Source organism: Sceloporus undulatus, unplaced genomic scaffold (assembly GCF_019175285.1).
Source record: "Sceloporus undulatus isolate JIND9_A2432 ecotype Alabama unplaced genomic scaffold, SceUnd_v1.1 scaffold_12, whole genome shotgun sequence".
Taxonomy (NCBI): Eukaryota; Metazoa; Chordata; class Lepidosauria; order Squamata; family Phrynosomatidae; genus Sceloporus; species Sceloporus undulatus.
Genome location: NW_024802934.1, coordinates 2,868,006 through 2,894,402, shown reverse-complemented (window position 1 = coordinate 2,894,402; position 26,397 = coordinate 2,868,006). Strand labels below are relative to the sequence as shown.

The 26,397-nt window shown below is 41.6% G+C and overlaps 1 protein-coding gene across 1 annotated transcript; it reads right to left on the bottom strand.

Moving 5' to 3' along the window:
- Positions 1-7,836: 7,836 nt before the first annotated feature.
- On the bottom strand, positions 7,837-24,332 carry LOC121917188 (B- and T-lymphocyte attenuator-like). The gene is made up of 5 exons (XM_042442913.1): positions 24,039-24,332; positions 13,048-13,374; positions 10,453-10,620; positions 10,049-10,095; positions 7,837-8,096 (listed from the first exon to the last, which is right to left on the bottom strand). The coding sequence occupies exons 1-5, from the start codon at positions 24,106-24,108 to the stop codon at positions 7,872-7,874; spliced, it is 837 nt and encodes a 278-aa protein (XP_042298847.1). The 5' UTR covers positions 24,109-24,332; the 3' UTR covers positions 7,837-7,871.
- Positions 24,333-26,397: the final 2,065 nt, after the last annotated feature.

Genomic DNA, 26,397 nt, shown 5'->3' with positions numbered 1-26,397 from the left:
ACAAAGTACAGATAAAACCTTTTTCATACAAAACTTTAAAAATAAAACAATTCTATTTAAAAATTAAATTAAAATAAATTAAAAACACATTAAAACAAAAGAAGGGAAAAAACAAACCATTAATAGATGCTTTCATCAGAGAGGGGCTATACAGACTGCCCTAAAGGGGCTGTCTGCAGCCGCCCCTTTCCTGGCCAGATCGGGGCCACGGCAACCTCATGCCGCAGCCTCGATCCAACCTTCGGAGGGCACAAAAAGAAGCCGCAAAACGTGACTCCTTTTTGTGCCCTCAAGGGCAGCATAGCTGCAGTGGCACAAGTCTATGGCACCTCTTTGGCACTGCATCATTTGGACGTAGTGCCAGAGGTGCATCATGATGGCTTGGTCTGGAGTGGTGGGCACCATCATGGCACCCTGGAGGGGGAGTTAGGGCAAGTGTCATTAGGATGCTGCTCCCTGACTCTGCCCACAGGCTGGCCTTTTGGGCTGATCTCTACAGGCCCTAAGTTAAGAGTCTAACTAACTAAAAAGGTCTTTGACAGCTGGTGGAAAGAGAGCAGATGGGGCCAACCAAGCCTCCCATGGGAGGAAATTCCACAACTTGGGAGCATCTTTCTCCTGTGCCCACACCAAATGCACCTGTGATAGTGATGAGATAGAAAGTTCTCACATGAAGATCTTAAAAGTCAGGCAGGCTCACAGGGGGTGTTAGGGTCTTTCAGGTAGTCTTGATCCAAGCCATGGACTAGAAGACATCCTCTCAAAAATGAAATCAACCAGTTTGCTCACCCCAAAGTAGCTGGACATTTACTTCTGGTTTTGAAAATAGGGTTAGGGTTAAGCAGTTAATTGAGTTCCTGCAACTTATTTAAAGGTGAATAACCACTCCTGTAAGTTTCTGGGTAATTCATCCTTTTCTTCGGGCAAGAAAATGGGTGTTTGGAGTCTGGAGGGGTTGAGGGATATGAAATAGTCTTGGGAGGTCCCAGGCCACACTTTGTCCAACTCTGTATAAGGCAGATGGAGACTGGGGACAGACTTTTTTGGAGTGGTGCAATTACATCTATGCTACTTGAAATTATGCTCTAGGTAAGCCCTTGTTTGAGTGTTTCTGCTGGTTTTATGATACTTCTACTTGGTTTTACTGTTGTTGATATTATTGTTGTTTAGGTTTGGTTTCTTGGATTATCTTGTCAGGGATTTGAAGGGTTAAAACACAGCACACAGAGAAATGCTTGATGTGTGTGTGTTTGGCCATGAGCATTCAGCAGAGTGGCAAGGCTGATCAAGCTCAGCTGAAGCTCATTGTCTCAAGGACACTTCAGTGCCCAAGTGCACATAGCCATGGCTGATGAAACCATGTGTCTAGATTGCACAGGAGACACATGACATGGTTACACACCTGAACTCACTGGGTTTGGGAGACCACATGGTCTGGAGACTATATAAGCCCAGGGGTTGCAAGTGTGTGGTGTGGGTTTGAAGTAGGAGTTGGATTGGTATGTTTTGGAGTTTTAGAGATCTGGTTTTGTATAATAGCACTGTTAATAAAGAGCACTTTGGGGATTTTGTTTCTCTGGTGGTTTATTAGAAGAAGCTACAGCATTGGTTTGCTGTGTGTCCCCGGAGGTTCCTGCATTGCTTCAGTTCCTGGAAGACATCCAGTTGCTGTCATCCCAAATTGGACTTTGGAGCCACGCTTCAGCTTCTGGAATTTGCCAGCTCTGCTCCAAGGGTCTGATTTAACCCCAGGACACGTTGGAGTCGCTGACAGTGGTTGTTGGACCCCAGCAGTTGCACTGACATATCTGTGGTAAATTGCTTTGGATAATAGATTGGAAAAGTGTAATAAAACTATATGAAAATAAAGAAATGTAAAATGTAAAAGCCCTACTCTGACACATTTTAACGTTATTTTCATGAATGTATGTGTGTGTTTGTTTTAAAATGTTAAAACACATTTTCCTTGGAAAATGCTTGCAACAGTTTGTATAGGAGGCAACACTATGCACAGAAATGCTTATCTTCAGAAGAGGGTACAGAAGTGTTTATATATTTTCATGCAAACTTTAAAAATAATTCTAAAAACTTGGGATAAATTGGAAAAAGTTTAAGACTGGGGAAAAAATTCAGGTGTGCAGGAGTGTGAAAGAGAGGAGCTTGGCAAGCCTGAGTAAAATCACCAAATCAGAGCCTTAAGAATATGGTGAAGGGCCTTTGGATGAAACTATAAAATCAGAGGCTTATCAAACTGTTAGATAGGGCCAGTTTGGAATAGAGGAACTGATAAACTCTGAACAGGAACTTTGATGTGAAGGGAACTGAGAATGTGGAAGGAGGTCAGACAGAAGTGTTACTTTGGTCTCAAATAGACACGCCAAAATAAAGCTACTTCAGGTCACTTTGGAGGTATGCTGTTTAAATGACACACATCTTAAGAGTCCAAAAGCTGCGCCAAAGCTGCGAAAGTCTTTAGGACTGGAGCGTGGTTTTGGAGTGACTTCCAGCATTTTAGGATGTATGCATCATTTAAACAGCATACCTCCAAAGTGACCAGAAGCAGCTTTATTTTGGCTTGTCTGTTTGGGTCCTTTATTTAAAATGTGGTGTTATAGCATACTGTACATGAAACCAGTGTCAGTCCATATGTTTAAGATATTATACAATAAATGTTTACTGGCTTTATTTTCTATAACTCTGTCTGGATGTTTTCAATTAAAAATTAATAAGGAAGATTGGTCACACAATACCAGACTGACAAGATTATCTCACTGCTTTGTTTCCCAATCTGGGCATGGGCTGAGACTGGGCTGGAACCATGTGTTATCACACAGCTCCACGCCCAGATTGTTACCATCCTGTACCCAATTTGAATGTCTCCCGTTACTTTACTAAGAATGGAAAAGAAGCATTTTAGCTAATTATGGGAGAAGTCTGATCTGGCATAGGATGATAATGATCTGGGCACGGAACTGTGCGATAAGACACTGTCCCAGTACAGTCTCAGCCTGTGCCCAGATCGGGAAAAGACAGTCAATGCAATAATCTCCTGAACCAAACAATCATTACATTTGCTTGTCCATTTTTAAGTACCATCTTGGGACCAAGAATGAGATCCTGGAAGGGATTTTAAGGGTAAAAAAGCAAAGTGAGTGATGGAAGTCCAATGGTTCAACTGAAGGGCAAACCTGGTGTCACAAGAGCAAATCAGATTTAAGGTTAGATTTAAGACGAGAAAAAAAATGAGGAATGGTAAGAAACCAAAGCAGCAGATATGTCAACTAACTAGCCCTTTATAGCCATATGGGGACAAGGAATTAGATTCTAAAGCAAGGGTGGACCAATGTGACCCACCAGATTTTGCCAGACCAATTCATCACCATTGTCTCTGTTTCCTGGGCCCATTGGGAATTGCTAATACCATTTGGAGCATAGTAGTCCAGCTCTTTTCTAATACCTCAATATGTATTCTCTTATACCTCCCATGGCTGTTACAGCAGCATGTACTAATGGCATATGCTGAGAGTCATGGTGGCATGATTCACAGATCATCATATTATACCATCATCCATTCTGAAACCCAGATTATGCAGCTCCACAATTTTTCATAGATGTCCTCCTGCATATATTTATAATAAACAGAATGGGTTTAATTATGCCAATAATGATACTTTTAAAAGCTATTTCAAAGGGATCTGGCAACATAACACATGACAGTGGGAAGGATAGAGTTCCCCTTTCATGCCACGTGGAGAGAGGCATACTAAACAGTCATGTATAGATATAACATTTGTGTAAGTGTGTGATTGGTAGCACTGGGAAATTTGTAGGACAGTTTTGTGGCCTTGCAGAGATGGTTTGTGGGATTATTTCATAGCCATTTGAAATTATATATGTTGCCACCCACACATTCAATCTGACTTCAGAAGAAACTATAATCCTGTTGATGAAATAAAGGTAGGTGAGCTTACTTTTCCAGATTAGTGACACAGAATGCTTAGTCCCAATAGAGTACACTCACTGAATCATTTGTTGAATAGTGATCCCACAGATGGGGAGGTCTCAATGATTCACTGAATTTGTTTGAGGGTATAATAACAGCTTTTAGGTTAGACAGAACAATAAATACAGCAAATGTAGACACTGGAATCAACATAGCAAGGCAAATTGTTCATCAAAATATGATGGAAGAACAAAATAGCAACTCAGCAATTCAAGATTCTTTGCATCAGAGTTTCTTGTCACTCTAAAGCACTGATGGAGAAACTTTTAGAGGCCGAGTGCCCAAACTAAAAGGTTTTCCAACACCAGAGGTTACCTGGTGCCAAGGGTGGGACTCCCACCCTCTGGGGGCGGGATTTCTGCTCCCTGGGGATGGGGCTTCTGGGTCAAGACTTCTTCCCCTGCCCTCCCGGACCTTCAGCTGCCTCTCCAGAGATAGCAGAAGGCCTAGCAGCATGGGAGGAAAAAGAGGAACAGGCATGCACCTCTTCCTCCTCCTCTCCCTTCACCGTTCTCGGTCTTCAGCTGCCTCCAAAGAACCAACTGGAGGCCAGGAAGGGTCGGAAAGGAGGAGGAACAGGCATGTGCCTCTTCTTCCTCATCTCTCAGTGCTGTTCCCAGCCTTCAGCTGCTTCCAAAGAGGCAGCTGGGGGCTGGGAAGGGTCAGAAAGGAGGAATAACAGGTGCACGACTCTTCCTCCTCTTCCCCTGCCATGTGCTGGGGGAAATGGTGTTGTGTGCCATCTCTGGCACATGTGCCATAGGTTTGCCATCACGGCTCTAAAGCATATATTTTAATGATTTTTAAAACATTTATATTGTAATTATATTTTATTGAATTTGTTTGGAATATTTTTGAATATTATTTCCATAATTTAGAGTAGAAGGGTCTGGCTTGTAAAGGGGCCCAACTGAGTGTATAAGTTCTTTCCTAAATTTAACACATAGTAACAGTAGAAGGGAGTTAGCCCTTGGCATCCTACTGCACTCCTATCAATAACCTGGAAAGTTTCAGTTGGTAGAAGATAGTTATGGGAAATTTAGGTCAGTCTTGACATCTCAGTGTAAAAATATACATATAAACCATGCTGAAAGCTAATTTAACAACTGTAATTACAACGAGTAGTATAGGCCCCATGTATTCTCCAACCATGTCTGTATTCTCATATGTATTCCTTGTTTCTATGGGACTATAGTTCTTTTGTCCATTAATTTACAATTTTTGTCATCACTATTTTGATTTCCTAGGAATAACACCAGTAAGCAATGCAATTTATTCAGGGTGAAAACAATGAATAAAGAATTGTTTATTTCCAGCAAATAGGAAATATATGCAATCATTCTGTACACTGAGAGTCTCTCATTACCTCGTAGTGAACTGGAACTGCCAACAAAAATGACAGAAGTTGCTGTTTCTCAGAATGATAGTTTCAGTCCATTGTGACATATGCTAAACCTTATTAGATACATTTGTGATATTCATTTGGGTAAAAAAATTGGGTAAAAAAAATACTGGACTATCTATGTTGTCCAACACTATTATGTTTTGATTAGATCAAAGTTTGTGCTAACAAGAGCCTGAATGGAAGTTTATGAAATTAGAATAGATGCAGTCTTGTCAACCAGAATGAGACTAATTTAAATGATCAATGATGATACCAGAAAAATGAATACTAGTGGAAACATATTGTCTGATAAGCATAAAAGCATATACGAAACATTGTGCTTTTGAGAAACCTGGTTGAGTCACAACAGATAGGGTTGCCATAAGTCAGGACCTCCAAACCAGGACAAATGTAGGACAACAGTTTCAGATGTAGGACATATTTTTTAAAAATGGAGGACATGCAAAAATTGATGCTTTTTTAGAAATGTTAATATAAATGCATGTTTCTTAGGCATGATCAAAATGGAGGACATTTGGGCATTATTCCTAGACAGATGGCAGAAATGGACTTTCCTTTCTGGCCAGCCCCCTCTCCCCATTTCAAACAGCACATTTGGGCATTGAACATGGCTTTATTTTAACATTGCCTCTTGCATATTTCAGAGGCTTATTCCATAACCAAACCCTTTGGGTTTAACACTGAACATGGGTTAACATGGCTATGCATATCAAACATGGTTAAACAAAAAGTGGATTTGCCCTCGGTTTCAGGTGTCTTGCACCAACTATACTTCTCAGAAGTGTGTACTTGGTCAAGGGACTTGGGTTTTCCTTCATTTTGACTTGTTTTGTCTGTATTCCTCCCCACTAAATAAAGGAGACATGAAATGGAGTTAATGGGTACAAGTTGTTAAACAAAAAAGTCTTGTGAGACTCTGTAGGCAAGAGGTGCACCATGTTAAGAACTGCATTAGGCACACTTAGGCTGCTGTCACACTGCAGAATTAAAGCAGTTTGACACTGCTTTCACTCTCATCACTCCATCCTATGGAATCCTGGGATTTGTAGTTTGTTGTGCTGCCAGGGCTGGGCTTTGAAATCTCAGGCATAAGAAAAGCAAAAGGCTTGGGCTGCATCTACACTGGAGAAATAATCTGGTTTGAGATCACTTTAACTGCCTTGTCTGAATGCTGTGGCATTCTGGGAATGGTGGTTTGTTCCAGCACCACAGCAAAATGGCAGTTAAACCCCCTGTAAAGCTCTCTGACCAAGGTGACCAATGCCCTCTCCTCAAAATGTAGGGCCCTCAAGCAAAAAATGTAGGACATGACCAAAAATAAAAGCTACAAACACCCATGTAATTATAAATCCATGCTTCTTAGCCATGATCCAAATGGAGGACATGTCCTGGAAAAGGAAGAGGATGCCTGGTCACCTTGTCTCTGGTCCAAAATACACTGCAGAAATAAAACAATGCTGGACTGAAATGCCCAGAGTTCCTCACCAAAACTGCATCCACACTGAGGAAATAATCCAGTTTGAGAGTGACTTAACTGTCCTGGGTTAGTGCTGGGGAATGCTGGGAATTGTAGTACATTGTGGCCCCAGAGCTATCTCTGACAGGGAGTCCCATAACCCTCCAAACGTAGTTGAACTGCAGTGCCCAGAATGCCTCACCAGGTGCATCCACACTGAGGAAATGCTCCAGTTTGAGACTGCTCAGTGCTGGGGAATCCTGGGAATTGTAGTCTGTTGTGGCCTCAAAGCCATCACTGACAGAGAAGTCTCAATGTCTCCCAAACACTAGCATTCCCAGGATTCCTTACCATTGAGTTAAAGCAGTCTCAAAGTGGGTTATTATTCCTGCAGTGTGTGAGAGAGATATAAAAGCTAGGGACTGGATCTCTGTGTCCAAAACACACTGCTTTGACTGCCAGGGCTCAGTGCTATGGAATCCTGGGAACTGTAGTTTATTGTGGCACCAGAGCTCTCTGACAGAGAAGGCCAAATGCCTCACAGACACCAGAATTCGAGAGCATTGAGCTTTGGCAGTTAAAGGGGTCTCAAAGTGCAGGGGGGGGGGGAGAGAAAAGCCAGGGAGTTTGAATGAGCAGCTCACCTCGGCTGTGGCTGCTCTGAAAGGAAGAGGAGGAGGGAGGGAGGGATGGACCCAAGGGAAGTGGCCAGGACCATCCGGAGGAGCCCCTGCTTTTCCTGATCATCACAGCCTCCTCCCTTCCACCAGCAAGAGGCTCTGTTCCCAAGCGATGCCTCCTCCTCCTCCTCCTCACCTCCTGGCCCTGAAGGCTCTTCCTGAGTCTGGCAGCAACCTCCTCAAACCGGGAAAAAGCTGAGTCAAGGAGGAAACCGTGCAGGGACGCCCCCTAGTGGTGAAAAACCGGGAATGTCCCGCTGGCAGGAGGGATATGGCAAGCCTAAAGAAGACATAATATTATGGGAACCAATAAGGAGACATCTACATTTAGTTCTTCAACACAATTGCAGCATATTCAGTAAACTCAGTTTCCACAAAGGGCTCACTTTTCTCAAAATGTTCTCTATGGTTCAGTGTTGCATAAACAAGGGTATCCTGGTTTGCAGATAAGAGCTGGTTGGTGACAGATTTGTCATGTGCAGGTTTTGATGTTACCATGTTGGGCTTCTTGCAGTTGATTTGTCTGCTGTCAACAGCACTGCCACTGGGAAGCTGTTGCAAGGGAGAAACAAATTCATCATTTGACACATGGCTGCTAGTATCATTGCAGCATTTGACATTCTTATAGCTATTGATCAGACAGAGAGAGAGGAATGTGTCTACTCCTACCAGTAAGATGCAATGCAGGAATGTGAGTCACGTGGCCCTCTGGAGCAGTGGTTCCCAACCTATGGCTCTAATGATGTAGTTTAGGAGGAGTGCACTAGAGAATTCAAAGTACCTTTCCAAACTACAAATCCCAGGATGGAGCGATGGCAGATGAAATTGTATTATAGTGCTATAAATGTACAGTGTAGATACTCTGTTTTGACTAAAGTGCCCTTCTCACTTCTCCAGAGTCTTGTTACAAGACAATGTGTAACTTGCCTCTAGCATCTGTACATTTGTGAGATTTCAGAGGGAAAAAAATAAATTCATATAAAACAATGCACATACATAAAAACGTGAATGGTTAAAATATACATAAGTGAAAAACACACACAAATATGATTTCGTTACAGAAATCAGGGAAACTGCAGAAATAAATGCACATATTAGGAAAATTTTGTACAAAGATAGCATAGATTTTGATGTGAAGAACAAACTACCAAGTTTCACAATCCAGGATGGAACCAGGATGGGAAGACAATGCAGATGGGATTCAGAGAAATTCAGTGAAATTGAGATTGAGAGATTTTCACATACTGTACTTGCTTCTGTGTGGTTGCTGGCTCTATAAACAACTACCGTATTTTCCAGCGTATAAGATAGCAATAATAGGATTTATTTATATACCGCCCAATCACTGGGAATCCGAGCGGTTTACAACAGAGGGGATAATAGATGGTTCCCTGCCCTCAGGCTTACAATCTAAAAGACACAACACAAAAGGAGAAGGGAATGGTGAGGGGGGGGGGGGGGGGGGGGGATCAGGTCCAGCAGTTCTTCTCTCCCTCTGAGGCCTGGACCAAGGCAGATGGACCGGAGGGAGGGCTCTTCTTCTTCCAGGCAGGTCTGTTGGAGCTATCCTGCCTCTCTCTCCCTTTTTACCCCCGTCTTATATGCCGGGTTGTGTTTGGCAGCCTCCATAGAGACAGGTGAATGGTGAATGGTGAATAGAGACAGGTGAATGGTGTAACCACCTCTCTGTCTCCGGGGTCCTTGCGGGTTCCTATCCTGGCAGGCACCACGGCTGGGCTCTCTCTCACTGCCATTGCTGGAAAAGATGGCAGAGAAGCGGCTCCAGAGCCAGTCCAGAGGAAGAGGGATGGTCGGGCTGAGAGAAAGAGCAAGCCCCTTATGCCTCGCTGCCTCCGCTGCCGCCTGGGATACTCCGCTCCTTCCGTGGCGTGCCGGACTGTGAGAGGCCCTATTGCAACTTCTGACACCCGCCTTCCAGGCCTCCACAGAGGCCCTCTCAAACTGGCGCATGTGGGCGCCAGACCCCCTTAATTCGGCCTATAGGAGGCCAGGGACACTGCCTGCATGCGGCTTGGGGGTCATCTTATACGCCCAGTTGCCTTATACACTGGAAAATATGGTAGTCAAGTCAAGTTAATGTTTACTGTACTAGCCAAAGGCCCTGACAAAATGAGCTTATCAAAAAGTGTAAAACATTTAAAACAAAATGCACACAATACAAAGGACAAAAAGGAGTTAAAATAGTTAACTGATATAAAGGACAAAAGGGAAAAAAGGACATCTTTCCTGGATGTTAGTAAACTTATACAATATCATCATAAAATCTAATTAATACTTTGTGTCTTCAGGGAAATGTATGGCAATTTTATTTAACTCTCTCTTTCTAATCTTTTTTTGCAGCAATGGCGAAAAGAGCCACTCTATGTGTTAAACAGTCATTGGTGTCACTCAAAAGGAATAAACAGCTATATTCATGCCTAAGCACTGGGAATTGAGAATAATCATAGCCAAAAATAAATAGATGTTTCAATAAACAAACCTACCTCTTTCGTTTCTTCCTCTAAGGTTGATGAAACTGTCTTGTTTCCCCCTAAAAACAAAAAGAAAAACACATTATACTGTTGGAACAGCTTTTCCACATTAGCTGTAAAAGAATGAACCAGGCTCTGGGAATCTTTTGACTCATAAAACTGGGATCAGGCTAAATTTTGTTGGTAGGCTGAATTATCAAGATTATATAAGAGGCAGGCAATGCATATTAGAAATAAATTGGATTTCTCCAAGACTATGAGTTTCATAAATACTAAATAAATAAACCTCTGGAGAGTTATGAGAACATAGTTATGTACGTTGTCTAAAATAATCTGAAAGACAGGGGTCAGATAAATGAATTTCTCATCCCAGGGAAGAGAGTAGAAAATGGAAGACTGAAGACCAAAAAGTTCACCTTGAAGCCTCCGTTTAGATTGCAGCACGCCAAAGCAGCAGAAAATGAAGAGGCCCAGTGCTCCCAGGGATGACAGGATATAAATAATCAACATCTTGTTCTTTTCAGATGCTTCACGATCTTCTGTAGTATTTCTAGCGTCATCAAATACAGTGATGTTGCTGTAATCTACACAGACAGTGAATCAAATGACTATTGAAATTCCATGGAATAGTGATATTGTTGACCTTAAATACACTCTAGTTTTTGTTCTGTTTTTTTTTTTTTTGTTTGTTTGTTAAGAGTGAAAAGAACCTCAGAGGGTTCTTCCCAAGCTGCTTTTAGATCCCAGTGACATGCACCAATTAGTCCCTACAACTACTTTCATTTCTTTGCAAAATAAAGAAAGCCCTCAGACATCATGAAACTTTGACCTGAGAAGGTGAGTCAAGATGTTCCTTGATTGAATCCATACAGTTTTGCAGAAAACAGAACTGAAACATAAGCCCTATTCAGGTGTTCAGGACAGGTTCAGTCTGAATTTTTGAGGAAAGAAACCCCTTCCATTGCCGCTCCCCTGATTGTCTGAAAAGAAGACATTTTACTACAGAGGGAACTCTTTACTGTCAGGGATGATGGGAGTTGTAGCTCTTCACCTCTGGCTTGAACTCACCACCTGGTTGTGCACCGCGCTGACCAGTTTTGGCCAGTGGTTATAGCTTAGCAGAGTTACAGAGAACAGGCTGAAGACCCCGACAAACTCTCCAAGCCTTCTCACTCTTGCTTCCACAGAAGTCTTCACACCCTTCTTCAGGATCCAGCTGGCTCTTGTAGCTTCACCCAAGACACCAGACAACTCAGTAGTCTTAAATAAAAGATCTACTTTATTCTACTATATACAGCTCCAAAACTATCCAACACAACTCCAATACAACAATACTCAACTCCTCACTATCCACTACTACTACCCACTCTACAACCCACAAAATACATTGGGATGCATAGTCATTATTATAGTCAATGCATGGTACCACCCACTGTTGTCTGTTTCCACCCAGGAGGCGTTTACATCATTCTCATTGGTTCTCTTGGTTCATCCTATAATTAATGATTTCATCATCTCAGCCTTGACCACTTAACAATTGTCAGGTGTGTCCAATTATCCACTTTACATTTCTTGTCCTTGGCATTCAGGACTTGTTAATTGTATTACCATTTACACCTGTGTGGTTCTCAATTGGCTTCTGCTGAGTCACCCTGACTCTCACATACATGTTTTATTTCACTTACTGTATAACCCATGTTGCTTTAGAGGATAATGTCTTCCTCAGAATATGTCTGCTCACACAAAAAGAGCGAAAAGAGAGTGAGGCTAATCTCAGTTCTAAATTCTGATCAACATGACTCTTAGTCAAAGTACGTTCAGGGGCTGAACAGATGGCTATTTTATGTCACCTTCCCGGAGGCTTCAGAGCAGGGGTAGGCAATCTTTTTGAGCCGGGGGCCGGGTTGCTGTCCCTCAGACAACTGGGGGGCCGAAGCCAAAAAATTAAAAATTAAATTTTTTTAAAAAAAATTAGATATATAAATAAACCAGGACAAATGTAGGACAAAATTTTCAAATGGAAGACACTTTTTTAAAAAAAAATGAAGGACACGCGAAAAAATTTGCTGATTTTTTAAAAAATGTTAATATAAATGCATGTTTCTGAGGCTTCTATAGACAATTGCCCCCCAAAGGCCCTGGCGGCAATCGGCGGCAGGACTGGGCTGGGGCCGGTCCCAAGGCCTTGCCGGGCCGCATCCGGCCCGCGGGCCGCAGGTTGCCTACCCCTGCTTCAGAGTATGGCATTTAGTGCAGTTTGAGAGCACTTAAACTGGCATGGTTTCATCCTATGGAATCCTGGGATTTATAGCCTGTTGTGGTACCAGAGCTCTCATTTCTCATAAAAGTACAAATCACAGAATTTCATAGCATGGAGCCATGGCAGTTGAAGCGGTGTCAAACTGCATTAATTCTGGACTGTAGATACAGCTTGAATTGCCAATCTCTGTTCCTTTTACGTTATTTTTACCCAGTTTTCTAACCATAGGCCCCATTTCCCCTCAACCAGCTTCCTTAAATATGTTGCAAACAGTGATAGCATAAAAGGCATCATTTTTTTGTTTCTTTGATACCCCATGGGACTGAAGGCAGCTCACATCAAGTACTCAGTACAATGGATGGATGGATGGATGGATGGATGGATGGATGGATAGATAGATAGATAGATAGATAGATAGATTCAAAAGTTAAATAAACATTAAACAGTTTTCTTAAAACACTAAATTAAAAATATTGAAAACACATTAAAGCATTGTAAGAAAATAAAAACATAATATACCCCACTGAAAAATCCTTTTGCCACTGTTACCTAAAAGACAAAAGCCTGCCTAAATAAAAAGTGATTTGCCTACTGGTGGAAAGAGAGAAGGCATGGGGCCAACTAAGGTTCCTGTGGGAGGTAATTCCACAAATTGGGAGCAGCCAGAGAAGACCCTCTCCCTCATCTTCATCAAACACATATCTGATGGGGGTGGGACAGAAAGAAAGGATAGATCACTTATGATGCCTACCTTGAACAATAACCTCTATTGCATGGCCTGCAATGGTGCTGTTAGCCACATTTGCTTCACAACGATACGTTCCGCTATCATTTTTATTAATAGGTTGAAAAGTCAAAACAAAAATGTTTCCAGTTCTCCATGAAGTTGTGTGATTTGGTCCAAGACTTAAAGAGAAGAATTTCTTGAGCATTGTATTGTACATATGCCAATGCACATTGGGCTTCTTTTGACAGTACATCACAGGGCACTCTATAGAAGTTGAATCACCGGATTTGCTGTAGTACTTGGTATTCCTCTGGACAGTAACAGCAATAGTGCAGTTATCAGCCTGAACCGCTGAAAGAGAAGATGGACAAAACTTATGTTTTGCATACCTCATATATTTCAATACTGTATGCAGTGACTATGCAATATCATTCATAGCTCTACTCAATGTTTTTTTATTCATGAATCCATATAAATAACAAATAATAATAAAACTTTTATTTATATCCCGCTCTTCTGTAGCAAGACAATCAGAGTAGCTCACACTAAAACATCCACATACAATATAATACTGTATATACCCATGTATAAGTCTAGAAATTTAGATTTAAAAAATGACCCCAAAAACCTGAATCGACTTATCCATGGGTCAATGTAAGTATTGTATCAAAACTCTTATTTAAAAGGAGGAATCATCCCCCGGTGAAAGATAAGAGTGTAATCTGTTCTGGAAGCACCAATTCTCTCTAGTCTCTTATCCATCCAGTGATAAGAATATGCACAAAAATCATAGCTGGAATTTTGTAGGTTCTTTGACATTGTTTTGGTTTGTTTCATCCTTTTGATCCTTTGCTATATGCCCCTAAATTTTGCCCTCGACTTATCCACGGGCCATATCAAAATCCACAATTTTTGCCCCCAAACTTGCCTGCGACTTATACATGAGCTCGACTTATAGTCGAGTATATACGGTACATAAAATTATAATATCCCACCTTAAAAAAGAATTAAATATATTACAATTAAAAGTTTTTAAAATCAATTTATAATAAAAATAGGCAGGGTGGTAGTAAATACATGGTGTGAGGGGGTAATCAATCTGTGGCTGGGGAATTTATTCGGGAAAGGCCTGCCAGAAGAGATCCATTTTGACAGCTTTTTTGAAGCTGTCTAAGTTGGCAATTTGATGGATCTCGTCTGGCAGGTTGTTCCATAGCCTGGGAACAGTTGCAGAAAAGGTCCTCTGGGGGGCTGCAGTTAATCTGGTCTTTAAAGACTGCAATAAATTCCTCCCAGAGGACTGGAGTGTGCGGGGTGGATTGTATCGAAGTATACAATCTCTTAAATAGGTTGGATCCAAGCCATGTAGGGCTTTAAAGGTAATAACCAACACCTTGTACTGTGCCTGGAAACTAATAGGCAGCCAGTGGAATGACTTTAGGATAGGTGTTATCCGGTCACTCCTAGAATTTCCGGTAACTAACTTGCCTGCCATGTTTTGTACTAATTGGAGTTTCTGGACTAGGCACAAGGGTAGCCCCATGTAGAGTGCATTACAGAAATCTAGTCGTGAAGTTAATAATAATAATAACATCTTTATTTATATTTCTCGCCTCTCCCCATGGATCGAGGCGGGAGTACATCAGATAAAATCACCATTACAGCAAGCACAAACTTATCCAAAATTACATCAATTAATTGACAAAGCAAATGCAATAAATACATACAAATCCATACCTATACAGTGGACCCTTGTTATACGCTGGAGTTCGGTTCCAAGATCCCCCGTGTATAACAAAATCCGTGTATGCTCAAGTCCCATTACATATGACATAGCAAAATGGTGTCCCTTATAAAAAGTGGAAAATCAAGGTAAATTTATACTTTTTTGGAACATTTTCAATCCGTGTATGCTTAAATCCGTGTATAAAAAATCCGTGTATAAGAAGGGCCGACTGTATATGATTAATGGAAGATAGGGTGTTACCCAGGTTCAGTTATGGTGGATCAAATGGATAAGCCTGCTGGAAGAGATCTGTCTTTAGTGCTTTCTTGAAGTTACCAATGCATGTACTCCAGTTTCTAGGTCCCTTACTTCTAGGAATGGGCACAGCTGGCGTATCAGCTCCTGGGCTTGTCATGTGAAGCGAGGGATCTAAGAGCACCCCCAGACTACGAACACAGTCCTTTGAGGAGAGCGTGACCTCATTTAGGACTGGAGGTTGCAACCCAATACCTGGTTTGGGGGCCCCTACTGCAAGTACCTCCGTTTTGTCTGGATTTAACTTGAGCTTGTTTTCCCTCACCCAGACCATTACTGCTTCAAGACACTGATTGAGAAGAGAATCATAGAATTGTAGAGTTGGAAGAGACCACCAGGGCCATCCAGTCCAACCCCCTGCCATGCGGGAAATCCAAATCAAAGCATCCCTGACAGATGGCTATCCAGCCTCTGTTTAAAGACCTCCAAGGAAGGAGACTCTATCACCCTCCGAGGGAGTGCATTCCACTGTCGAACAGCCCTTACTGTCAGGAAGTTCCTCCTAATGTTGAGGTGGAATCTCTTTTCCTGTAGCCTGCATCCATTGTTCCGGGTTCTGTTCTCTGGAGCAGCAGAAAATAAGCTTGCTCCCTCCTCAACATGACATCCCTTCAAATATTTAAACAGGGCTATCATATCACCTCTTAACCTTCTTTTCTCCAGGCTAAACATCCCCAGCTCCCTAAGTCCTTCCTCATAGGACATGGTTTCCAGACCCTTCACCATTTTAGTTGCCCTCCTTTGGACACGCTCCAGTTTCTCAATGTCCTTTTTGAATTGTGGCACCCAGAACTGGACACAATATTCCAGGTGGGGCCTGACCAAAGCAGAATATAGTGGCACTATTACTTCTCTTGATCTAGACACTATACTTTTATTGATGCAGTCTAAAATTGCATTGGCCTTTTTAGCTGCCGCATCACACTGTTCACTCATGTTCAACTTGTGGTCTACTTGGACTCCTAGATCCCTTACACATGTAGTTTCATTCAGCCAGGTCTCCCCAATCCTATATTTGTGCATTTTATTTTTCCGCCCTAAGTGCAATACCTTACATTTCTCTGTGTTGAATTTCATTTTGTTAGCTTTGGCCCAGCTTTCTAGTCTATTCAGGTCATTTTGAATTTTGATCCTGTCCTCTGGGGTATTAGCTATTCCTCCTAATTTGGTGCCATCTGCAAATTTGATAAGTGTGCTCCCAATTCTGTCATCCAGGTCATTGATAAAGATGTTGAATAGCACTGGGCCCAGGACAGAGCCCTATGGGACCCCACTGGTCACTTTTCTCAAGGATGAAAAGGAGCCATTGTTGAGTACCCTTTGGGTTTGGCCGGTCAACCAGTTATAAATCCATGTAACAGCTACCTTGTCTAGTCCACATTTTACAAGCTTGTTTGCAAGAATGTCATGGGAAACCTTGTCAAAGGCCTTACTGAAATCAAGATATACTATATCCACAGCATTCCCTTCATCTACCAAGCTGGTAATTTTATCAAAGAAAGAGATTAGATTTGTCTGGCATGACTTGTTTCTCTGAAACCCATGTTGACTTTTTGTGATTATGGAATTGCCATCTAGATGTTCACAGACATTATCTGCTCTAGAATCTTTCCTGGTATTGATGTCAGACTAACTGGACGATAATTGTGGATTCCTCTTTTTTTCCCTTTTTGAAGATGGGGACAACGTTTGCCCTCCTCCAGTCTGCTGGGATCTCTCCTGTTTTCCAGGAGTTTTCAAAGATTATTGCCAATGGCTCCGATATTACATTTGCCAGTTCTTTTATTACTCTTGGATGGAGTTCATCTGGTACTGGAGACTTAAATTCATTTAGATTAACAAGGTATTCCTCTACTATCTCTTTACTTATTCTGTGCTGAAATTCCCCTATTCTGTCCTCTGCTCCTTTAGTCTCAGGTTGAGCACCCTTTTCCTTTTCTGAGAAGACTGAGACAAATAAGGCATTGAGTAATTCTGCCTTTTCTCTGTCTTCTGTTAACATTTTGCCATCTTCTCGATGCAGTGGCCCTACCATTTCCTTCTTCTTACTTTTGCTGCGAACATATCCAAAAAAGCCCTTTTTGTTGTTCTTAACCTCTCTAGCAAGCCTGAGTTCATTCTGCGCTTTAGCTTTTCTGACTTTACCCCTGCACATGCCTGCTATTTCTTTGAATTCCTTTTTCATGATTTCCCCCTTTTTCCATTTCTTATACATATTCTGTTTCAAACTTAGCTCGGTTGAAAGTTCCTTAGTCATCCATCCTGGTTTCTTGAGACACCTCCCATTTTTATTTCTTACTGGAACTGTTTTAAATTGTTCCTTCAGTATCTCCCTTTTGAGAAAGTCCCATCCATCCTGAACTCCTTAATCTTTTAGTATTTCTGACCATGGGATCGCCCTCAATACTTCTCTAAGTTTACTGAAATCCGCTCTCCTAAAGTCTAGGATGCGTGTCTGACTATGCCTGGCTTCTCCTTTCCACTGTATTACATACTCCAGGAGAACATGGTCACTTCCACCTAATGATCCCACCACTTGCACCCCATTAATCAAGTCATCCTTGTTGGTTAGGAGCAGATCTAAAATAGCTGATCCCCTTGTTGACTCTTCCACCTTTTGGACAATTGTCTTCCAGGAAAGTGAGGAATTTGCTAGACCTTGAGGATTTTGCTGAGTTTGACTTCCAGCAAATATCAGGATAGTTGAAGTCACCCATCACTACTACATCTCTCCTTTCTGAATGTGTGGTCATCTGTTCTAGAAAGGCATCATCCAATTCCTCAATCTGACTTGGAGGTTTGTAATAGACTCCCACCATAACATCCTTGTTGTTTCCCTCCCCTTTAATTTTTATCCAGATGCTCTCCACCTGGCTTCCATGATTGATGTCCTGGATCTCTTCACTGGTGTAAATATCTCTGACATATAGTGCTATTCCTCCTCCTTTCCTGTTTGGCCTATTTCTCTTAAAGACATTATACCCCTCTATTTCCAATTATGAGACTCATCCCACCAGGTTTCGGTGATGCCTATTATATCATATTTGCTTTGTTGTACTAGGAGTTCAAGTTCATCTTGCTTATTTCCCATGCTCTGTGCATTAGTGTAGAGACATCGCAGACCATGGTTCCCTTTTATTTGCTGCCTGTGCAAGGTTTTTTGCCTCCCACTGTTAGGTCCTTGCACTTTTTTTTCTTGTTTCCTCTATGTCAGTTTGACTATTTTCGCCTTCCTTAATATTGTCTCTCTTCCCCTCGGAACTCAGTTTAAAGCCCTCCTGATCAAGTTCTTGAGACTGTTGGCAAAAACATTTCTTCCAACTAGCGTGAGATGCAACCCATCCGTTGCAAGAAGTCCCTCCTCATGGAACAGCAGCCCATGATCGAAGAATCCAAATCGTTCTCGGCGGCACCATCTGTGAAGCCAGTTGTTCACATCCGCTATTTTCCTCTCCCTTCCAGGACCGTGCCATTCAACTGGCAGAAGAGACGAGATGACAACTTGTGCATCCATTCCTTTCAGCTTCCTACCAAGCGCCTTGTAATCCCTTTTGATGTTCTGAAGGCTGTGTCTTGCAGTATCATTGGTTCCCAAGTGGACCAAAAGGAAGGGGTATTGGTCAGTAGGCTTGACCAGTCTTGTCAGCCTCTCTGTCACATCACGGATCTTTGCCCCGGGGAGACAACACACCTCTCAAGACATCTTGTTACATCACTACAAATCACTGCTTCTGTACCCCTCAGCAAGGAGTTCCCCACTACGACCACACGCCTCCTCCGAGGCTTAGCAGCAACTGTTCCCTCAGGTGGGACTCTCAGGCTCCCCTGCTCTGTCCCTGAAGTCTGTCCATTCTGCTCTTCTTCATCCTCCTTGATAAGGGAAAGAGCTTCGAATTGATTCTCTAGCTGCAAGCTCCCAGAACAATCCCTTCTTGGCTTACTTCTCTTTGTGACATTCCTCCAGCTGTCTGCCTCCTGTGTATGGGAAGTGACCTTCTCCGCCCTAGCATCTTCCTCTGTGTGGTACTCATTGAAGATCGTTAATCCTGTTTGTATCCAGAAAATCCTCTTGTTCCCTAATATGCTGAAGTGTAGCTAATCTTGACTCCAGCTGCTGCTCTTTCTCCTCCAAGAGTGCTACCAACTTGCACTTGGTGCATGTGAAGTTCTCCACTTCTGTAGGCAAGTAGACAAACATCCCACAAGCGTTGCAGGTGACTGCAGCAGATCCCTCGGCATCCATACTGCAAATCTTTAGTAATGCCTGAAACAGGACTGTGGGCTTCCTCCTCAAAAAATTCTCTGGTAAACACCAATGTTAAGGCCCCTGATGACTTGGCCTTTTCACCAGTCTGTGGAAGCGAGCTCAATCTACTGGGAATACAACTTTATAGGAATGTCCTGGCTGCTATCTTATACTTAAAGGCAAGGTTCGGTTTCAATTTCTGTTTCTAACCCGATGCCACTTGTGTAGAGTTGTTGAGTTAAAAAAAAATTAAAATCCGCATGCCGAGAGATGCCATCTGTCATCGAAGCTGTTGACCGAGGCATGGAGAAGTATATTTGGGTGTCATCAGTGTACAGATAACACCCCACTCCATGTCTACAGATGATTTCTCCCAGTGGCTTCATATATATGTTAAATAGCATCGGGGACAGAATGGTGCCTTGAGGGATGCCATGTCTAAGCTTCTTTGAGGAGTGTCTGTCCCTGAGTGTTTTTCCTGCAAGATATGTTTAACTGGCTGGAATGGAATGGCTAACTAATATGCTGTAGTTGTAGTTGTGTGCCCTCAAATCATTTCTGACTTACGACAATCATAAAGTGAAATTATCATGAAATTTTCTCACATTTGTTCAGAAGGGGTTTGCCATTGCCTTCCTCTAAGGCTGAGAGAGTGTGATCTGCACAAGATAACACAGGGGGTTTCCATAGATGAGCAGGGACTTGAACACAGGTCTCCCAGAGTCCTAGGCTATGTGTTCTGGTGCTGGGGCTGCTCCACCATGCCTCCATTACCTGGGGCCTTCTGTTGCAATGCTGGTTGATTGTTTGAACATGAATACGCCTGTGCCACCCAGTATCCTCTGACGTCAGAGCGAGTGATTTGTCACAGTGGCAGCCATGCCAGGCAGCACAGCAGGACACATTGTAAACAACCATCCAGCATCACAACAGCAGGAGCCACATCACCTGGAATGATCTGAAGCAAAAAGTGAGTTTAAAAAAATTTTTTTTAAGGGATGGGGGTATATGATGGATTTGGTGCTAAACTGGCTGAACTTCACTTGGACAGTTCACACTAAAACTGGGGATTAGGCCATGCTTTCTCTGAACTCCTTGCCATAGGAAGAGGGGAAGAATTCTTTACAGAGTCCTAACGCTTAGTTAATATGACTGAGGATAAAATGCTTGGCTTTAGTCGTTTTCACTGTTTTAATCATAACCAGGCTCCTTAATGTTGGTGTTAGAAATATGAATGGCCAACAATCAGCTCTCCTTAAGCAGCATCAGTTTAATGACAATGCTGAAAGTTGTATTCTACTGAAGCTAACATCCATTCTCTCCCAGAAAGAAATCTTAGGTATTAAGGGGAATCTTTTCTTTTAAAATAAGAGCTACCCCTGGAAATGCAGTGTCTGTGTGTGGTGGTGGCAGGAATACAGACCCTACATGTTACTGTAGTTCCCAACAAAATTGGGAGCCAGCTTTTATGTGAGATTGTGAGAGCATCTACCTGCATCATACACCCTCGCAGGTTCCAGGTGATGGAGGATGCTACCATGGTTTCAGTGGTATTAGTGGGGTCAGTGGACACTGCAAATTCTTCAGAAATCAGGATCCCAGAGAGGCACAAATCAGGGGTGTGAGGGGTACACACAGAGACAAATACACACGTGTTGCCCACTCCAGGCTTAAAAGCTGTGGGCCCCAGCAACTGCAGCTCATTTAGGGCCCGTCTAATATCCTGATACCCTACTGCAGTCAGTAGGAGACATGAACTGGAGGAGGCTGTTGTTGGCAAAAAAAAAACCCAACATCTGCTAACCAAAGGCAGCTGCAGCTACAGAAAATGGAAGTGGAATCATGTATGTGGCTGAGATTGGAGAACAAGTGCTTAAGTGTTATAGTGGAATCACAGCTGGTGGAATTTTCGATCTGGAGGAATGGTGATGTAGCTGCCCCACATCTGTGTTTCCTCTGAGCTTTGCTGCAGTTCTTACAGTAGCTGGGTGTATGGTTGGGGTTGTTTGGATACAATACACAGTTGTAAGCTAAGCCTGTTGAAATGTAAAACATTTTGAGGTGATCTGGCCTTGAATGAGCCTCATAACACTCATTATGAAAGACAGTTAAAGGTGAAGATAAAAATTACTAAAACTGGTGGTCATTCATTATGAACCCAATTGTCTATACTGTACTGGAACTTTCTTTAGGGTGTGGATGTGCAGGCTATTGTGCATCAGCACCTGCATTTCAAAATGCACCACTATACCACTAGTGTGATATTGTAACTTTAATTTTTAAAAAAGAGTAAACTTATGTTACGAAAAATCTGGGACTTTTTACAAAAGTTTGCACAGAAAACTGAATCTATTTGGCCAGCTGTTGTATTTATACACCTCCATCCAACCACAAAGTTTCCTATAATGGTTTTCAGTTAGTTAGTTTGAGAGTTCCCTCCTCTCAGGCTTACAGTCTCAATAAGAGATGACACACAAGGAAAGAGGAATGGTGGCTGGGAAGTTAACTTCAGCAGTTCCTGGCTGTTCTCCTCAAAAAAGCAGCAGCAATGGCAATTGGAACATGGAAGGAGAGAGGGGCTCTCACCAGCCAGTGGAGCCCAAGCACAATGGAGGTGGGACTGACTGTTCTTCCCTTTCTAAGAAGCCATAGCATCCACAGATGGCAAGCCCCATTATCCCAAATGGTAGTTCTCAGAATTGCCCGTGCCAAAATAACCAAACAAATAGATTAAAAATATAAAAGACATTGTTTAAAATGTGCCATAAATCAGAACTGATTTGAAGGCACATAGCAGCAACAACCAAGATGTTGTCACACCAAGCTGGCAAGTTAGGGCTGAAATCCCTAAACATGGATAAGTGTGACCTTTGCTTCACCTTGCTTAACATGGGCCTGAGAGTCTTTCCTGCCATCCTTTCTCTCTCTTTCTCTGCCTTATAGAATGGGTAAGAAGGGTTGACCTTTACTTCATACTTTCATTACCCAGATCAATTTTTTCCAATTATTGGTTCCATTATTTCTGTCGTTCTTAATAAAAATTGTTTTCTGATGTTGTAGGTCCAGGCTGCATGTACACTGCAGAATTAATGCAGTTTTACATCATTTTAACTGTCATGGCTTAATGCTATGCAATTCGTGGATCTGTAGCTTTGTAAGATATCTAGCCTTATCTGTCAGAGAGCTCTGTTGCCACAAGAAACTACAAATGCCAGATGGAGCCATGCCAGTTAAAGAGGTATCAATCTGCATTAATTCAGCAGTGTGTCAGAAGCCCAAGACAAATGTAGAATCTAGAACAATTTTTCTTGTTTATTTGAATGAATTACTATACCATATATTTTGATAATAAACCTGGTTGCTTGAAGACAGCTGATGGGGTCTAGTCCAAAGGATTTTTGAATACTGGAATTTCACAGCCCTGTCTAGGACCTGATAACAAGGCTACTGTTTTACATTCAGTAGGTTATGGATGCTAACTATCCATTGAATTAACTGCAGGTTAAATTTCAGTAACTAAAGTGGGCCACTGTGTCGTTCACTATGACCTGGGAGAGGATTGCCATATGTCTTCAAGTTGTTTCTGACTTATGGTGACCCTACGGCTTGAAAATATTCCAAAAAGATATAAACCTCCAAAAGCAAACCTTGACTTTGCTATTTTATATAAGGGACACCATTTTACAGTCAAACCTTGTACCTGCAGATTTGGGGTTTTATTGGTAGGATTTGTTCAGAGGACGTTTGAGAGTATCACAATACAATGCTGAATACAAATTGTCTCAGGAAACCTGCATGGTGTATAACAAACCTGCCTACATGTGTATTGAGAGGAAATGGTAAATAATGGAGTCAAATAGAAATGCATTGCAAAAAACAGAGCCTCCGCGTAAAGAGGAAATATATTTATGATAAGCATTAAGCTAATTCATAACAACAGTGGTTCGTGGTAACACAGCCATACCATCATTGCTGTTTACATTAAATGCTACAGTAGGGCAGAAAACCATTGTCTTGATTTATGCTTAAAGGAATCAAATCACACTTCTTGACGATGGCAACTTGTCATCGATATGCAGGGTGGGGTGTGCCTTATCCTGCAGTGGTGGGATGAAACCCTCCTCCCCAACTCAAATGCCAGATTTATGGTACTTCCTCATGAATTCTAATCCAGAGGTCTCATGCATGGACCCTACATTTGATGATGAATGGGTTTTAGCTATCTGTTTTTTTTTCCTAAATAAACCATCTTTTAAGGTTAAACTCTCACTAGATGCCTTCAAGTGAGATTTTCATAAACATAATAAAGAAAAGGTGTTGATGATGAGGAGGGGATAACAACAGTCATCATTGCCACCATCACCAACAACATATCAAAGCCAACAGCTGGAACCAGGGAGCACTACAGACACAAAAGCCCCCAGAGACTCCTAACCCAAGCCTGGACTGGTGTGGTTATTCAGTGAAGAAACTGCACTGTATCTCTTCACAGTGGTCTTTTCTTTATTGACTTCTTTTTCAACATTGAGCCCAAGTACTACATACTCCAAGGCTGACGCATGTCTTTAACTAAGCTCTGTCTCATATTTCACTATTTTTTCTTGGCTGAAGCCATATCTTGGTCTTACAGCCATATCTTGTCTACTATGCAACATCTAGAAAGAGGCTTTCATGCACATTTTATTGTCTTTCTGATAAACAGATTTATTTTTAATTAGAGCATCTTACCATACACCCATGGCTTGTCCACCACCATCATCAAAAAGAAAAAATCCAGTGCCAAACTGCCTGTGTTCATGGCCTGTAGATGTCTTCACTTCATGATCTTCATGGAAATGAAAGAGATACTATTGGTATGGAATGATTTTCTCTTGCCTTTTAAGCACCTTCCTCAATTAGCTTGCAATGGTTCATAAGGAGAAGGGTGTGCTTTTTAAAAGACATCTTAAGAGGGTAGACAAGTACCAAGAAATGAGGGAGGGAGTAGGAAAAAACCCTCTGTCCCACCCACAGATCTGCTTTGTTCATCAGAGATCTTCCTGCAGTGTCGCAAAGTGTCTTCTGCTTCTTGTTTTCAAAAGCCAAACTGAAGTAATGTGCTATTTTGCATTTTTGTACTTTTCCATCTCTCAAGAGAAACTGCTGAATTTAATTTTAAAAAATGCTCAAAATAAAAGGAGATAAATGGTTTTTCAAAAATAAAATTTGAAAATTTAGATAGAAAGTTTTGTTATTTTGCAATATCTTCTTGTGATGTTTTCGATTTTTATAGCACTACTAATAGTGAACTTAGTTTTATTATTATTTATATGGGAATAATAAGCCTGTACTGCAAATAGATCAAGAGAATTAATTTTAGAGCTTCATTTAGTCACATTTTACACAAACTCCTTTTTACTTAGGTTATTTTTAGTTTCTTCTGTTGTGAGAGTGTGTGTTTAAGAAGCATAGGGACATAGGTGAAACATATACTTCTTGGAAAGAATTTTACATAGAAAAAATGCTTAATTTAATTTAATTTAAAATGTGCATCTTTATTTTTGCATCTACAAAAGGTATAAAACAGCATATTGATTTCAATGGTGTTTAAGCATGACATGAATAGCAGGGATATGAGAGTGTTAGGGAAACATTCCCAACATGTTCATTTGAAAGGAGTGTCCTTGAGTGACGACACGAGAACCCGAAATGTCCATAGGCAATACACACTTTATTTGGCCAAGGCGACAGCACACCAGCAGATGGTGATAAAATTGCTGCTGCACCCAATAGCTATTTCCAAAAGTTTTTATAGCAAAACACAGTTCATTATTTACATAGCATTAGCTTAATTGGCTATTTAGTACACACGATTATACCACAGGCAGTTAATTGGCTATTGTCTAAACAACAAATAACTGGTTGCATTTACTGTCCACGCAATGGTCACGTATGTTCTTATTGGCTCTACATTTGCTTGGAGTCTGGAATGAAAAGAGATACTTAGCTGTTCCCTTCAAGGCCACAGCAAAGCCAGAGCATTGTATTCAGAGCTCTCTAGAGAAAGGAGGGGTGAGGGGGTGAGTGTGTACTATGGTCACACACAGTAACAAAAGGTGGGGGCCATCATAGCCCATGCACTTTTACTCTGTAGCTCATTCTATGAGTCTACTGTAACCACTGATTCTTTTGCAAAGCCATGTACAGAAGCAGAAAACAAGAAAGCCTAAGTTCAGCCATATTTATGTCCCTCTCAAGAGCATTTATGTATACACAATCAAAACAACAATTAAAACAAGAGTCTGTAAGATCAGGGCATTAAGAGGCCCATGCATGGCTCTTGCCTCACTCTGTTCTAAAAATGGAGCTGAGGAAATCATACTTTATCATCTCAAGATAAGCAAAGCTCAACAAATTATCAAATGTATTTTCAGATGATTAAATGTGTTTTCTAAAACTCAGGGTTAGAGAGCATTTTGAAACTGAATCTAGGGCATAATAGATGTGGCACACAAGAAAGTAAAACTCCTTAGAAGCATTATTTGCAAAACAATGCCATCTATAGGTGGTTGGCTATAACATTATCCTTACAACCCTACAACTATAGTATCATTACCATAAAGGTAGTTGTGTTAATAAAGGGCCTGAATACCCCAAGGCATCAGTTCCACTTGGAAGTTAACCAGGATCAGCCAGGATGGGAGACCACCAATGAATACCAGGTAGTATAAGCTACATTTCAGAGGAAAGAACTAGGAAAACCACCTCTGAGTATTCCTTTCCTAAGAAAAACCCTAGAATCCCATTTTGAAAGAAAAGTAGGATATAAATTCCTTAAATAAATAAATACTCTGTAAAATTTGTGAGGTCGACATAGGTTGACAGGTGACTTGAAGGTGCACACACATACACACACAGATATGTTAATCTGTTGCAATAAAACAGCCAAAGAATCTTCGGACATCTTAAAGACTAACATTTTTTTCATAGCTTTAGTTTTTGGTTGGTAGCAAGGTATAGTGGTTTGAATGTTGGACTTTGCCAAGGTTTGTTCATAGGAGGCATGTCACTGCCATCTTTTGAGGCGGAGAGAGTGTGACTTGCCCAA

Bases quoted from the DNA above. Each gene is read 5' to 3' on its own strand.
- LOC121917188 (XM_042442913.1), bottom strand. From the start codon at position 24,108: ATGAACACAGGCAGTTTGGCACTGGATTTTTTCTTTTTGATGATGGTG. The intron at 10,621-13,047 runs GTAGGCATCATA...CTGTCTGTGTAG, and splicing joins AATAGAGGTTATTGTTCAAG to ATTACAGCAACATCACTGTA. The intron at 8,097-10,048 runs GTAGGTTTGTTT...CCCTTGCAACAG, and splicing joins TAGAGGAAGAAACGAAAGAG to CTTCCCAGTGGCAGTGCTGT.